At 63.3% G+C, this 15,418-nt stretch overlaps 2 protein-coding genes across 2 annotated transcripts; one reads left to right on the top strand and one right to left on the bottom strand.

Annotated features, from left to right (window-relative positions):
- The first annotated feature begins 426 nt into the window (after positions 1 to 426).
- Positions 427 to 6,672, top strand: SIGIRR (single Ig and TIR domain containing). Its single transcript, XM_085298373.1, has 10 exons — positions 427 to 436; positions 2,437 to 2,586; positions 2,885 to 3,071; positions 3,358 to 3,488; positions 3,816 to 3,956; positions 4,340 to 4,483; positions 4,605 to 4,707; positions 4,845 to 4,995; positions 5,788 to 5,968; positions 6,090 to 6,672. Exons 1-10 carry the CDS (start codon positions 427 to 429, stop codon positions 6,284 to 6,286), a joined length of 1,395 nt encoding a protein of 464 aa, XP_085154499.1. The 3' UTR covers positions 6,287 to 6,672.
- Positions 6,673 to 7,413: 741 nt separating this feature from the next.
- On the bottom strand, positions 7,414 to 14,708 carry PKP3 (plakophilin 3). The gene is made up of 13 exons (XM_085298359.1): positions 14,483 to 14,708; positions 13,694 to 13,770; positions 12,856 to 13,574; positions 12,359 to 12,482; positions 11,890 to 12,094; positions 11,261 to 11,435; positions 10,909 to 11,026; positions 10,570 to 10,737; positions 9,901 to 10,086; positions 9,382 to 9,535; positions 8,911 to 9,103; positions 8,370 to 8,457; positions 7,414 to 7,936 (listed from the first exon to the last, which is right to left on the bottom strand). The coding sequence occupies exons 1-13, from the start codon at positions 14,706 to 14,708 to the stop codon at positions 7,901 to 7,903; spliced, it is 2,469 nt and encodes an 822-aa protein (XP_085154485.1). The 3' UTR covers positions 7,414 to 7,900.
- Between the last annotated feature and the right edge of the window lie 710 nt (positions 14,709 to 15,418).

Below are 15,418 nucleotides of genomic sequence, written 5' to 3'. Positions count from 1 at the left end.
CGGCGCTCTGGCGTGGCCCATCCCTCGCGCTGCCAGAGCGTGTGTGTGGTAGCGCCCAGGGAGCCGCCGCTGCCCTGAACTGTGCCTGGGGCGCTCGCCTGCCTTAATTCCCCTTGCTGGGATTACAAGTCACCACCTGCTCTTAGCAGCTGCCACGTTTCACCCCAGCCCTGTCTGTGGTTCCCTGCCGAGAGCACGACCCAGAGGAGTTGCCTGCACAGCAGCTTACGCTTGTATGGAGGTTTTTTTTAAAAAAAAAAAAACATGGAGGAAAATTCGTGAAGGCTATTAGCACAGAGATGGAGGCTCTGGGGTTGGGCTGCCCTGGTGGTGGTGTGTCGACAGGCTGCCGAGCCTCCTGGCTGCACCGCTGGCAGGGCCCATGACTGCTGCCTACAACGCACAGCCCAGGAGCTGTTATTAGCCATGGCGGCAGGTGCCGTGCAAGGGTTTTGTCTTGTCCTGATGCCTCTGCCAGCGGGACACCGGGCTCCCAGGTGAATTTTCCCCCTGGTGCTGGCCGTGGTGGTTCCTGCAGCCCCTGGGAGCTTCATGCAACCTGGAGCCACTTGGCAAACAGGTTGGGTGGGTTGGTGTCCCTTTCTGCTTTCTTCTCCCCCCCCCCCCAGTCTTTTCTGTTTTGCACAGGTGGAGCCAGAGGTGGAGCAGCAGGAGGGAGGGAGGGCTGGGTGCTCCATGATTGGGGTGGGAGGAGAGCCCGGCAAAGCCTTCGAGTGCAGCAAGCTCTGGGGAGGAGGAGGAGAGGAGAGAAAATAAATAATTAAATAAAATCAAGGAAAAAACCAAACGGGCAGGTCCAGTTGGCCCGAGCGGCACCTGAGCGAGGCGGCTGGCAGGGAGCACGGAGCAGCGTGGCCGGGGCCGCCGCCTGCACCCCAGGTAAACGCAGCTTGCCTGGGCGATGCAGACGCGTCGCCCTCTTGCCGATCACCGTGGCAGCTCCCTCTCGTCCTTGCTTTCCCCTTCCTGCTTAGGGTTCGTTCGCTCCTGAGCTCTCTGCTGGAGCGGCTTCACCTGCTGCTTCCCAGCGAGCCGTCCCCGGCGGCCGCCTCCATCCTGGCTGCCTCYGTGTTTCCGTGTCAAGCAGCCCTGCCTCTTGGCGGCAGAGCTCGGAGCACAGYAGGGCTGGGCGCTACCAAAACACACGGGCTCGGCTGAGGGGGTGCGTTACACYTCAAGCCTGGCACTGCTTTCCTTGCAAACAAATGGCACGGGAAGCAACCGGAGCCCCCCTGGGCTGGCRTCGGGTTTTCTGCTGCTGCCTGCCCGTCATTCAGGTCGTCGCGCAGAAATGCCCCGTGCCTTGTTAGCCCAAGGTCACAGGCTGCGGTCGGATGGCTACAAAAACCGGACTGCAAAGTCTTAGCAAATAGGGGCATTCGGCATGTTAAGCCRCTGCGCTTGCCTCCTGCCCCGTGCCCCGGAGGGCAGCTGGGGGCGGCGGAGGAACCCASTAAATACCTCGGGCGTCCTGCGCTTTGCAGCCGCTCAAGCTGAGCACGGTGCAGCTCTGCCCTGTGTACCTTGACCAGCGTGGTTCCCCGCCTGGCGTGGTGCCAGCGCTGCTCTGGCTGAAAGAAAACCGTGTGCCTTGGCCCCTACTGATAGCACAGCAGTGCGGTGGGCCACTCACCTTTCATTTAATGCTGGTGGGGAAGAGGAGGAAGAGCTTCGCTCCTCCGGGCCGCGCTCAGCTTTGGGCACCCTGTGTTAACCAGAAGCCGCCCCCAGCCCACACCACCGCTGCCAGTTTGCGCTCGGCAGCGGCCAAGTTATGAGGGAAACCAGAGGGAGCCGAGATAAATCTTACGCCTCCCGCGCCCGTCAGTGGTGCTGAACGCACTGAGAGCCACGAAAAGCCGCGCGGCGTCCCTGCCGGTCCCGTTTCGGCCATGCCGCCCGCACCGGGGGCTCTGCAGGAGCTTGGGGCTCGGCGCCTGCGCGAAGGGAAGGCAGCGCCCGCTTTGCTCGGCTCAACGGGACAAAAGTTCACGCGATAGGAAGGCGGCATTACTGTAAATAAGCCACCCTGGTGATTAATTAGCAATTTCAAGGGGCAAGGCGGAGCGCTGCAGCCGAGACGGCGCACGGGCAGCGCTGGCGTTTACGAACACGGCTGGCTTTCCCAGCCCGGCCTCCGGCTGGTTTTAGCCGCTGGCTTCCCAGGACGGTGTCCTGAAGMCACGGTTCAAAGCGCTGCAGTCCCCATTGGTCGTTCGTCATCCACCTGCAAATTCATGGGCTGGAAAAGCCTGGCAGAGAGCGAGGGCAAGCAGCTCGGTGGCCCCATTCCCATGGGGCTCCTGGAACCGAGCAGCCCCTTTTCCCGTGCCAGGACCTTGCCGGCCACGGGGAGCCCCGCTGCCGCACCGGCCCCGTTAGACCCCCTGTGTAATCATTTCTGATTTATTCCAGCCCCRAAGCCTCTTCCGCAGCGGCGGTGCGCGGACTTTGCCCCCGGCAGAAGACGCCAGCCGCGGGGGCCCTCCTTTCCCAGGCGGGCTGCCGGCAATGCCGATGCCGGCAGCAGCTCCACCACGCGCTGCCTGAGGGACGCCATGGCAGGTAGGATTTAATGCTTAACCCGGCTCCTGCTTCCCGTTCCTGCAGGAGAGCTTCCAGCAAAGGGGCTTTGCTGCTGGTCACAGTGCTGCGTACCCTGGCTGGACTCGCTTGCTCTCCCCCATCTCCCGCTCAGCCCCCCCAAACGGCCCAGCCTGCTGCTGCAAAACGTTGCGAGCTGCTGCATTGCCTGCTGGACCCCAGTGGAAGAGCTTGTTTTTCCAGGATAGCTACGGCACTGGCCCGCTTCCTGCGCAGCCAGGAGGCAACTCCCCCGTTGCTTTCTGCTCTCCCCACCCAGACCTTTGCAGCGTGYCACCCGAAATCATCTTCCCGGCTGTCAACGAGACCTTGGAGCTCGCGCTGGGGAGCCAGGTAGCATTGAACTGCACCGTGCGCTGGGCCGCCGCCGAACGGTGTGAGCCTGCGCTGGCCTGGGCCAAAGACGGCCACTGGCTGGATGGCGAGAGCAGCCAGGACACCACCTGGTAAGGAGCCCTGGTCCGTCCGTGCGCCCCGTTTCGCTGGCTGCAACCCTCCTACCCGAGGGCCAGCCGGCAGCCGCAGAGGCCTGACACCACTCAGCTCACTAGGTAATACAGGCAGGCGCTGACTGAGGCGGTGCGGGAAAAGGCAATAAATCAAGCACGTGGTCCCAAGGGGCAGCTCAACCCTGGTCGCAAACAACTTTGCAGCCCCGTGCGCAGCAGCGCTGCCCACCTGGGGCTCGTCCCCATGGCCCTGCCCCACGGTGGCCTCTTTTCCCCCTGCCAGGATTGGCCACAATGCCTCGGAGCGCCTCCTCGCCAGCCTCCTGCAGGTCAACTTGAGCCGTGAAGCTGACTTTGGTGTCTTTGCCTGCTGGCTTGGGAACGCCACGGCCACCTTCACGCTGCGCAGAGCGGGTAGGGGCTCAGCCCAAGCAGGGGCGCGGGGGACAGGGAAGGGCTTAGGGTGGGAGCAGCGAACCCACGGRTATTCGCAAGGGTGGGGAATGGTGTCAAATGCTGACCAGCAGCCGCTTTGCACACAGGGTGCAAAGCCACCCCACAGCAACACCCAAAGCCAAGGCTGGGGTGGGAGGAGGGACTTACTTTGCTGGAAAAAAAAGGGGGTCTTGCATGGCAGCTCTGCCCAGGGCCTCTCTGAGCTTTGGCCCTCATGTGCCATGGTGCATTGCAAACCGTAACGCCCTGGGTTTCACGGAAACCACTGAGGCCCCTTCCTTGCAGAAGCCGTGGGCCACGTGAGCGCAGTGCTGGCAGCCCTGGCAGTGCTGGGGCTTTTGGTGCTTTTGGCCACGCTGTACATCAAGTGTCGCCTGAGCGTGCTCCTCTGGTACAGGAACCGGTACGGGGAGCTGGAGATWAACGGTGAGCCACGGGGAAAGGGGTGGTGCGGGCCACGGGCTGCTGGTGTGACCCCACAGCGGAGAGAAAGAAGGGCATTTTGGGAGTGCTACAGGCTGGAAACAAGCATCCCAGCTTTTTCGCACCTGGCTGCTTTCATGGTGACCCACGTAGGAGGCTCTGGGTGGCTTTTAAAAAGGTTTTGCACTAGCACAGCTAGCTCAAATCAGTGCGTCCTGCTGGGGTGGGAGCCCCGGTGGCTAGCATCTGGCTGGGGGCTGGCCTGTGGGTCCCAGCACTGTGGCAGGCAAATTTTCCTGTGGCTCAGAGGTGGGAGACACCCAGGCCTGCTTCTCCTCAGTATTACACCTCCTATTTCCCGTGGCCACCCTGGATGCCACRTACAGATGGGAAGCTGTATGATGCCTACGTATCTCATGCCAATGCCCCCGACGACAAGAAGTTTGTCCACTTCATCATGAAGCCACAGCTGGAGAACCGGCATGGCTACAAGCTCTTCTTGGATGATAAAACCATCCTGCCCAACTCAGGTAGGACAGGCCTAGGTGCGACCCCTCAGCTTGAAGGGCACCCAAGCTTTTGATCCCAAAGGGCAGGGATGGCCCTGGGGCGCAGTGTAGATGCCTGGCTACTTTTCTTCTMCTCTCTCAGAGCCTTCAGCAGACCTCATCATGAATGTGAGCCGGTGCCGGCGCCTCATCGTGGTGCTCTCTGTGGCATATCTGGAACAAGACTGGTGCAACAGCAGCTTCAGGTAAGAGAAGCAGCTCCCGCTTGCTCCTGGTGGGAGAGAAGCTGGAGGGTCCCCTTTTAACCTGGAGCCAAGCAGTGCCCAGCAGCCTGGCATGYTGGCATCCTTTGCCTTCCTCCTACCATGTGGCTGCATTGCAGGGAAGGGCTTTGGAGGCTGCTGGAGCTTTCCAGAAAACCCATCTTCATAGTCTTTGAGAGCCAGTACCGGGACATAGCACACCCAGCCATCAGCCTCCTGAAGCAGCACAGGAGCGCCGTAACCTTGCTGGTGTGGCGAGCTAGCTCCATGGTAAGCAGAGCACCGCTCAGAAAGCTGGCAGGGCAGCTCCAGACCTGGCATCTCTGGGATCTCACGTTCTCACGCTGCCAAGCCCTAGGGCTGCCCTGGAGCAGGGCCATGGGATGGGAACCAGTGCCAAGTTTTGTAGCGGCCTTGCCAACACGCTGCTGGGGGTTGCTCTTCAAAGCAGCACGATTTGGTGTTCCCAAAAAGCAGTTTGCTTCAGGATCACCCTGCTCCAGTCGCTCACATTTTTGGCCCAGGCTGAGACCTGCAGCTCCTGGGAGTGTTGCAGCAGGTTGGCCTGGTTTCTCCCACTGCTGTGCTCAGGCGACCTACCGTGCTGGGAGGACAACTCTCACCAGAGCTGTGGCCATGCATGGGGACACCTCCCATTGACACAGTCCCAAGAGGGCAGTGGCCGGACCCCTGCRTGGGGCTGGAGGAGACACCAGGGGCAGCCATGCATGGGCAAATCCCTGCTTCTTTCCACCTGGCCTGTGTGGCACAGTGACGCTGGGTGCACGGCCCTGTGTGCCATGGCCGTGCACGGCCCAGAAACCTCCAGGGCACCCACTGCACCATCTACACCTCCTCGCACAGCTCTTGGCTCAGCTCCCAGCTCTGTAAAAAGCAGTTTGAGCTGCATAAAGCCTCCATGGGCTCCGGGGCAGCCACAAACCTTCCTAATGTCACATTTGCCTGGTAGTGGCATCAGGCCCCATCTGCACAGTGCCAGGGCCTGGCTTGCCTTTGCCAGGGCCCTGCTATGGCTCTTCCCTTCCTGCCTGCCCTGCACAGACCCCATCATCGGACTTCTGGAAGGAGCTGTGCCTGGCGCTGCCACGCAAGGTGGCTTTCGGGGCCACTGTGGGCGACCCGCAGACSCAGCTGCAGGAGGACAAGGACCCCATGCTGATCCTGCACAGCAGCTACCTGGAGAGCCACGGCGACCCACACCCCGACGGAGACCTGGGTTCAGGTCCTTGCTGCCCACCACTTCTCCCAGCAGGGCTTGATACATGCTGGGGATGGGGTGCTGCTATCCCACCCCGAGCAGCCCCTTTCCCCAGCCACCTGGCCCATCTCTCCCCTCCTTACAGGCCTCCGAGGGGCCCTTTTCCGAGGCCCGCTGCCTCCTCGCATGAGCGACGCACTGGCAGTGTCAGCCACTGATGCGCTGGAGGACATGCAGCTGCGAGACAACCAGCGGCAGGAGATAGATGTCTCAGACCTGGGCTCGCGCAACTACAGCGCCCGCACAGACTTTTACTGCCTGGTGACAGAGGATGACATCTGAGCGGGGTGGCCGCAGGCAAAYGAGGGGCTGCCTGCTCCAGCGGTGCAGCAAGTGCTGTTCCCAGGCCCCCCCAGAGAAATGTGGCGTCTCCTTTCACCATGAAGGAGCCACGTGGAGCTGCTTCCAGAAGAGCCCTGGCCTTTCAATGGGACCAAAACCAGGAACGCAGCTTGGGAAAGAGAGTGGCAGCATCTCCTCACAGCAGCTGCTTCTCCCATAAGGCAGGAACCCATCGCCAGAGGGGCTAGCTGTGTTCTTGCTCTTGTTGCCACGCTGGAGCTGCCAATGAGCACCTTTGGGGCTAAAGAAACTGGCCGTGCTGTGACACCAGCCTGGGCACCCACTGGTGCTGGGCTTCCCTCCCTCGCTGTGGGCAGCAGGGACATCTCCCTCCAAAGTTGGGATATGTGATGCCAGCAGGCCCCTCTCCCAGTGGCTTTGGCACTGAGCAAGCAGACTGGCTGGAAAGTGGCTGAYTGTCTGGTTGGTGGGAGCAGCCCAAGTCATCGAGGGCAGCGTTATCCCCTCTCCCTCGGGAAAACCCAGTGGCAATAAAGCTCTGCAGCTTGGAGCGGGTCTTGTCTGTTCATGGAGCTGCTGTGCTGGGGTGGCGCAGGGCCGGGGTGCAGCAGTGGGGCACTGGGGTTTGTAGGGGACCTCAATTTCCTCCCCTTTTGCAGGCTGGCCAAGCGCACGGGCAAGTGGGCACCATTGGAGGCCTTTATTTCRGTAATGCATAGGGCTGGGGGAGTTTGCGCACTGAGCTCCGGCAAGACAAACACGCCACGAGCCGTGCTGTGCTCCCTGCCCTGGACCTCATCCGGTGTCCCCGCCACCCCTAGGCTCACCAGCCACCCTCCCGCCACCTGCCCCCCGTTGCCTACTCTACACTGTTTCCCAGACCGGGAGTGCTGCACAGCTCTTGCACTCCAAGCACAGGGGCCCCAAACCCGCAGGCAGCAGAAAGCAAACCCGCAGCCGCCCTACAGTGCACAGGCACCGGCCCAGCCACCGAGCCGTGCGGGCAGCGGCCCGGGCTGGCAAAGGAGAGCTTTGGACCCGCAGCCCCACCTGCAGCAGCCCAGCAGAGCAGGGGCACTAAGGGCACCTCCCCACCCTGCGGGGAGGAACCGCCCAGCAAACAAGCTGCCAGGCCCTGTCTGCATCCTGCTGACACAGCACCGGCCCGGCCCAGCCCCAGCTCCCAGGCGCTTGGAGCAGGATGAAGGTTTTGCAGCTGGCTCTCCAGGGCCTGGCAGGGCGCCCAGGACACTGCTGTAAGGGGGCTGAGGCCCCTTCCGGGCTGYAGGGCTGCTCTCCGCTAACCAGAGGCCCAGCGAGCGCCCCCAGCAGGGCCCAAGACAGTCGCTGGGTCTAAGGGAGGAAGGAAGACTACGGGAGGAAGGAAGACCAGTCTCACCCCTGCAGCTCCCCACACAGGGAAGAGATGTCTGGTGCAGGGGCAGAAGMGCAAGGGACGTGAGGAGCGGCGGGGACTGGAGTTGGGGTCCTGCAGTGAGCAGCCTCCCCAGGCCATAGCTGCCAGCAAGGCCCGTCCTGGTGGGGAGAGTCAGGGCTGTTCTGTCCCTCCTTCTCCTCTCCCAGGGCTTGTCCTTACAGGCTGAGGAAATCCTCCTTCCGGTACCCCTTCTGCAAGAAAACAGGCCACTCACCACCTGGCAGGGTCTCTGGCTCTGTCACCTATCCTGCTCGAGGACAGCCCTATCCTCACCACACTGAGGGGCAGGGACTGTGGGCAGAAACTTGCTCTGCTGCAGAGATGTGAGGGTGCTGAGGGACCCACAGAGCCAAGCTGTCCTCACTCTGGACATGTGGCTGTCCCCAARGGAAGGCAGGGCCCCAGGATGCTCTTCCCTTCCCTCTGGACTACAGTGGGTGCTACCACAGAGACGATGCCCTGGGGGCATCCTGTCCTTTTCAGGAGAGGAAGACATGGAGTCTCCCTGGGAACATTTGGGTGGCTTTTGGGGATCAAGCACCTGGCCCTGACTCCCCTAGCAGCGCTGAGCCRTGCCAGCCCAGAGCTTGCTGGTTCAAGAAGACACCACGGGGAGGTACGTACCACCTTGAAGTCTCGGTGGAGCTTGGTGTATTGCCACATGTTGCCCAGGAGGCTGGCCGCTGCTCTGGAGGACTTCTCATTGTCCGAGCTAGGGCAGAGACAGAGGACACAATGACCTTTGGGTACTACCAGGCAAGTGACGGTGTCCATCAGCCAGAGAGGACACCACCCTGCAGGGATAAGGATTTAGTGCTGGTGGGAAGAGGCAGAAGACTAAAGGCTGGAGCCTGCCATGTGAGGCATGGTGACAAGTGTTTCTGGCTCAGGCAAGAAACACCCAGACATATGGGGGAAGAAGGTGGCTGCAGTGACAGACAGCTCCATGGGGATGTTCTGAGGAGGCAGCAAAGGGCCAGATGGAGGCCATTCTCAGAGCGATCAATAGGACCTGCAACACGAAGCCTTGGGGAAGGGGATGGGTTATGACCCTTCCACCTTGTGGACCAGGGGAGGAAGGGATAGCAGGACTAGACCTTCATTAGGTCCAAGTTGGGACAGCAGGGCCAGGGGAAGACTGGCAGGATGGGCAAGGAGATCGCACCTGTCCCTTCTCTTCTTGATGTAGAAGAGCTTCCTGAGGCCATCAAAGTAGACGATGTCACGAGCAGCCATGGGGCTCTCCACCACCAGGTTGTTGAGCACCGCGATGATGTTAACAATGACATCAGCAGGCGGYGACTTGTCTCCGACGCTGCCTGGCAGCTTCTCTATCAAGTGGCTGACCACCTTAGTTGCTAGCAGGCAAAGGAATCACATCAGGGCTGGCAGCGGGACCTCACAGACCCCCCCAGACCTCCTGGGTGTGGTGGGGAGACAACAGAAGAAGGTCCAGCCAAGGACCCATGGGGCAGTGCTGGGGCATCTCCACCCCCCCAGCCTTGCTCTTYCGCTGTCTCTGCTGAGACTCCCTGGCGTGTGGGAGAGGATCAGCCTGGAGATGAACTGAGTGATGTGGGCAAAACCAGTGGAGGGTGGTCAGCTGCYCCCCTGCCCAGCCCTCCCCAGCACTCACACATCTCATCCTTGTTGCGTGCATGGCGGGACAGGTTGCGGATGAGCCCTGTCAGTGAGCGTAGCTGGTGGTGGTCAGCGGTCCGCACACGGTCCAGTACAGGGTTCAGGATGCGCTCCTGCTCCAAGGCCAGCCTGCTCAGCACGCCCGCCCACTGGTGAGGCAAACACCCACATGGAGACACTCGCTGGCACCTGCTGGCCACCCACCTCCTCCTCTCCCCATCTCATTCTCTTCCACCTCAGATGAACTGCTCCACTTACTCAGCAGGGCTAGGCTGGGCAAGAGGTGAGGCACCCACCCAGGCCTGACTGTCCAGGCCATGAGTAGGCAGCATGATGGCCATGCTCCCCAGCTAGGTGAGGCTAGGACTAACCTGCAGCAAGGTACATCCCCTTCCCAGGTGTGGCCATGATTAGCCAGACAACTAGGGGGGAGGGGGCATGCCCCAGCCTGCAGGTGAGACAGGCCAGGCCCAGAGCGAGCCAGTAGCAGCACAGGCCCTGTCTGCGAGCTCACCCTGCGGTCCCCTGCCGTGATGTTCTGCAGGGCTCCGGAGGCAGCCTCTGTCGTATGCTTGTTGAGCTCACAGCGCTGCAGCAGCCGGTTGTAGATGCCGACGATCTGTGGATTCCAGAGCCACTCCATGCCTTTGGGGTCCTTGGAGACTTCGGTGAAGGTGACGATATCTGCATTCAAGTAGTGCTGTAGGGCCAGGAGCGAGGTGACACCATTAGATCCATGGGGCCAGGCGGCTGCCTCAGGGGATTTGCCCTCTGTGGCCTCCTTCTTGCTCCATCCCTCTGCAGGGCCCCAGCCCTGCTCTCAAGYTGGGGATGTCACAGGGGTCCTTGTGCATGTGCACACAGACAGAAGCGCTCCTAAGCCCGTGTAGCCAGCCTGCAGCTTGCCCAGCTTAGCAGCGCTCCGATGAGTTGTCCTGGATGTGTCACACCTCAGCATGAGGGGTTTGGCGTCCTTTTCCACCCACCTTCATATGAGAGGTGTCTGATTCATCCTTCACTGAGCTCACCCGCATGTCCCACCCAACAGTCAGGGCTTATGTCCACCTCCACCCTGTTGTCAACTCAGTCCCTGGCCATTCTTGGTTGCTTTCCCACCTGACAAGATGTGGCTGTCCTTGTGCAAGAAGGCCATGAGCCCTCCTGCCCTGTCCCAGTCACTGACCTCTCGTGCTTTCTTGCTCTGGGGGCTGAAACAGCCCACCAGCTCCTCCGTCATGGCATTGTTGTTGTTCCTCCTGTGGCCCTCCAGGCGCTGGAGCGAGGATGGGGGCATTTCGTCATATAGGCGGTAGGAGAGGTTTCGTAGGACACAGACAGCATTCTCCACACTCTGGAAGGGGGACAGGATATGGGGGTGTTAGTCCTCACCCCACCAGCCAAGGCATCTCTGCCTGGGTGCAAGGCAGCAGCCAAAACCTCAGGGGAGGGAGCAGCTACACCCCCACGGAGAACATCAGGGAAACCCCAAACCCTTGAAACACAGCAGGGCTGAAGGGCTCACCTTGTCCTCCGACTTGCCAACTTCCAAGGAGCTGTTAACGTAATGGATCATGGAGTCCACCAGCCCATGGCACTCACGCATCTTCTGTCGGGTCTGCTGGCTGGCAGAGCTGAGATTTCTGCATGGGGAATGCRGGGTATTATCTGACCCCAGGGCTTGACCAGGCCTAGCCCTGATACATAGCAGCTGCAAGGGACAGGGACCCTGCAGAAGAGCTCTGAAGACCTTGATCACCACACTGGCCGCCAGCTGACATGGCTCAGTGTCACCTACCCTAACTTTAATCAGCTGGCCCTGGAGCTATGACTGCAGCAAGAAGACTAGGATGGGTGAGCCAGCGCACAGCAGGTACCTGAGGAAGCCCGTGGAGTTGTAGAAGATCTCTGCCTCGGAGGGGTTCTGCTGAATGACACCAGAGCCTCCCAGGCCGGAAAGTGGGACCAGTACCAGGTCCGTGAGCTGCTCCAGCGTGTCCCGGGCCARGCGATCCTTTAGGTTGTCACTGGAGGAGAGGTTCCACAGGATTCCTGCACCAAGAGGGACACTCAGTTGCRGGGGATGGCCAGGAAGCAAGTTCATCCTGAGGGATTCACTCTGACTGCCCACAGCCTGGCACAGCCACAGGGCAGTTCAGGGTGGGGATGGGACCGGGGGCAGTGATGATCCAAAGGGGTGGTGGGACGTTTTCTGACAGCAGCCCAGCAGCACAGCCACACATGGCCCTGCTGGGCAGGGGGCTGGACACAGCCCTGCTTCAGAGCCAACCCCAGGGACCCTGTGCCCCATGGGCACTGCCATGTGCTCTCCTTGCACACAGCACTGAGCTAGACTGGTCTCAGTACCAGTCACCATGAGCAACATCAGGATGCCTGTCCTCTAGTTGTCCCCTAGGAGTGACTCCTTGGCCTTATCCCTACGCAGGGGGACCATAAGCTCCTGCCACCCCCCCAGCTCCGTGCCCATCCCGCAACCCGCTCTGACCTGTGACATTCTTGCGGAGCTCATCATCTGGCTCCCGCAGTGTCCGCATGAGCTCATAGATGCCGTTTTCCTCCACCAGAGCCAGCTTGTTCTCTGCATTGTCGTAGATGAGGTTCCGCATGGCACCTGTGGCATGGCGCTGTACCTCCTGGTTGGGGCTGTTGAACAGCTTCACCAGCTTGGGCATGGCCTGCAGGCTGCGAGCCTGCGAGAAGAGGGCCCAGCAGGGCTGAGATGCCGAGCCATGGACAGCACATCCCRTGTGGTCTCTCCCCCATGCTGTGTACACCCAAGGGACCTACCTTGTTGCTGCGTCCTTGATCTGGGGCTCCCCCCAGCCCTACTTGGTTGGGCCCCCCCACCTCCTTCACCCTCCCAGAAGGGCTCTGCCAACACCAAGGGGCCTAGGAGAGCCCAGTGAAGACAAAAGGGGGGGGGGAATGTTCCCCCTTGGCTCCTGAGTGCCCACCTGCTTCTTGGCGTTGCCATCACTGTAGCATTTGTGCTGGAGGTAGGCAGCCCCCAGGACTTGCAGGTTGGGGTCACTCGCTATCAGGTATTTCACTGCAGAGGGCAGGTCGATGTCATCAAACCTGGGAGCCACAAGCAGGTAAGGAATGGCCTAGGCAGAGCATCTCCCAGGGGCTGTACTTCTGCACCCCACCACATCCCACCAGCATCTCAGAGGAGACCACCAACCCATCTCCCTGCCTCAGCACAGTCCCTCCCCAGGCGTGGGACCTTCCCACCTTCACATCTCAGGGGGACAGWAGGATGGGTCTGTGGCAGGACACTGGGGGTGACTTTAGGCCAAATCATGACCCCCTCTCCTCCTCCTCCCACTTACAACGAAGCAACGCCAGGCAAGAGATGAAAGAGCCTTGTAGTTTCACAAGGACTGGCCAAGCAACGAAGGGGGAGACGGCGAGCCAAGCTGGCGCCTGGCCGGCCCTGGCCAGCACTCACCCTCCTGACTGCTGGGTGAGCAGGGTGCTGTGGCCGTTGTAGACGTYGGCGGCGCGCTGGTCCTGCAGGTGGTGGCCGGACTCGGCCAAGCTGCGCACGGAGGGGGCGCGGGAGCCGTGTTCCGCCGCGCCCAGGTAGGCGCTCCCGCCGCCRGCCGGCGCGGCGGCCGACATGCTGCTGAAGGAGCCGGCGCTGAGGCGCGAGCGGTTGTTGCTCTGGAAGCGCTGCAGCGTGCGCATGGCGGGCGCCCGGATGGTGCGGCTCTGCGTCACCTCGCCGCCGTCCAGCCAGTCAGAGGGGCCCTTGGTGCCGCCACCGGTGCTCAGCTGCCTCTCGAAGGTGTAGGAGCGGGTGAAGCCGCCACTGCCGTGGCTTTTGTAGARGGGTCGGACGGGGTCCAGCTGCTCTGAGATGACGCTGTAGCGGTCATCGCCGGCGCCGGGGCGGCTCGGCCCCTCGGCCAGCCGCAGGGAGCGCAGCGAGAGCGTGTCAAAGCTCTGCCGGGCCCCGTAGGCGCGCTCGTGGAAGGAGCTGGGCCGCGAGGAAGAGCCAGCCACCTGCGCCAGCGTGAAGCCGGCGCCATAGCCCCGGCCCCTGGCCGGGCCCCCGTTGCTGACGGCCACCGGCTGCTTGCGAGGCGCCAGATCCACCGCCGACCGCGACGACCAGCCGCTGCCCGCGAGGGTGCCGTAGCCGGTCCTGCCCGGCGGCTGGTAGAGCTGCGGGGAGAGGCAGAAGCTGGGGTGAGGGGGCAGCGGAGCACGCGGGCGGCCGCGGAGGGCGCTGGCGGTCCTCGCGGGCGAGCAGGGGCGCCGCCGGCACGGCGGCCGCTACGCACCGTGCCTTGGGCGTCTGAGCTGTTGCCCTGGGAGCGGGAGCTGAAGGCCGGGCGCAGCGTCGCGCTGGACTGGCCGCCTGCAATGCGGGAGAGAAGCGGGCGGGTGGTGAGGGGCAGCAGGAGCCCTGCGCCCCGGCCCGCGGCCTCGGAGACGGGCACCCAGACAATTTTGTCTTGACGGCCAGAGCAGGCCCTGGCCCCATCGCACCCCCAAACCCCTCTGCGCAGACCCCCAACCCACTGGCACCCCGGGCCAGGATGGGGGGCAAGGTTTAAAAATCAGGGGGGCTGGGGGTGGTGGGGATGGCGGAGCGGCTGGCGCCCCGCCTGGGGGCTTCTGTCCCCATGGCTGGCGGCGTGCACGAGTTCCCCTCCTGGCGCCAAGGCCTGGMGGATTCACCAGGGCGGAGGCCACGGGCGCCGACGCCAAATGGAGGTGCTTGGAGCCCGGCCAGCACCGGGAGACGCCGCTCATAGTCCGCGGATGGAGTTTGGGGCGGTGGGGGGAGGGAGGGAGAAGGATCCATGGGGGAAAAATCCCCACCTTTGCCCACCCTGCCTTGGGCCTTGGTTCAGCACAGAGCCGAACGGCGGCGCCTGCCCCGGGGCGCGGGTGGGGAAACCGAGGCGCGGTGGGAGCAAGGCCAGCTGCGCTTTGCTGGCGGAGGGGGGGCACACTCGGCCTCCCAGCCGCTGGGATCGGCGCAACCCTCCCTTCCCGCCGGCTTCCCGCCGCCGCCCGGCCGGCCGGGACCGAGCGCGGCCGGCGCTCCGCGAGCGCGTGCCCACCTGCGGCCTCGGCGAAGTCGAGCCCGAGCCCCGGGGGCCGGGGGGCCGCCTGGCCCTTGAGCATCATGCGGAGCCGGACCTGCTCCTGGACGCGGGCGCTGCGCAGCCGCTGGGCCTCGGCCGCCTGGCGGCCCCGGCTCTCGAGCTGGCGGTCCGAGGGCAGCGCCAGCGAGCAGACGCCGGCCTCGGGCTGCAGGGCCGAGAGGAAGAAGTTAGCCTCCTGCATGGCGCGGCGCGGCGGGGGTCGCAGCCGGCCGGCTCCCCCGGGGCCACCTTAAGCAGGTGAGCGCGGCGGCGGCGATGGCGGCGGCGGGGCCTTCCCAGCCCTTAAGGTGGAAGCGGGCCCGCCCCGCCGCCGCCACGCCTCGGCAGCCGGCCGCGCGCCCGCCCGGGCGTAGCAGGGCGACCGCGAGTAATTAATAGCCGGGCGCTGCTTTGCTTTTCAAACGGGGGGTGTTGGCCGGGGGAAGTAAAGACCAGGCTGGGCCTGCGGCCGCCTGCGCTGACGCGGGGGCTCGGCGTGGCCCGGCCTCCCCGGCGCGGGGGGCCGCGAGGCTCCCTACACCCCCGCCCAGCCCCCCCAGGCATCTCGGCTCGGCCCCACGCTGCTCTCGGCGCTCTCGGGCAGCGCGTTCCCGAACGGAGCCGTGTGTCCGCTCTCGCGCGCACCTCTGCCGCGCGGCTCAGCCTGCTGCTCGTGGGAGCGTTTTGCCCCCCGCGCATGCGCGCACAAGCGATTGCTCGAGCCTTGAGCTTGCTGACGCGGGTCTTAAAAAGCAGGGCGAGCGAAAGCCGGCATCGGCAGCGCGGCCGTCCGGGCCGGCTCAGCGCTCGGTGTCACCCAGCCCGCGTCGCGGAAGCGTCACGAGGCCTGCTGGCCCCTGAGCCGGCTGGGGCGCGCACCGCGCCATGCCGCGCCGACCGGCCCGCCCGGCT

This window comes from Rhea americana, unplaced genomic scaffold, assembly GCF_003343005.1.
Source record: "Rhea americana isolate MKP2758 unplaced genomic scaffold, rheAme1 scaffold_139, whole genome shotgun sequence".
Lineage (NCBI taxonomy): Eukaryota > Metazoa > Chordata > Aves > Rheiformes > Rheidae > Rhea > Rhea americana.
The sequence above is the reverse complement of the archived record's forward strand: the minus strand, read 5'-3'. Positions and strand labels throughout refer to the sequence as shown.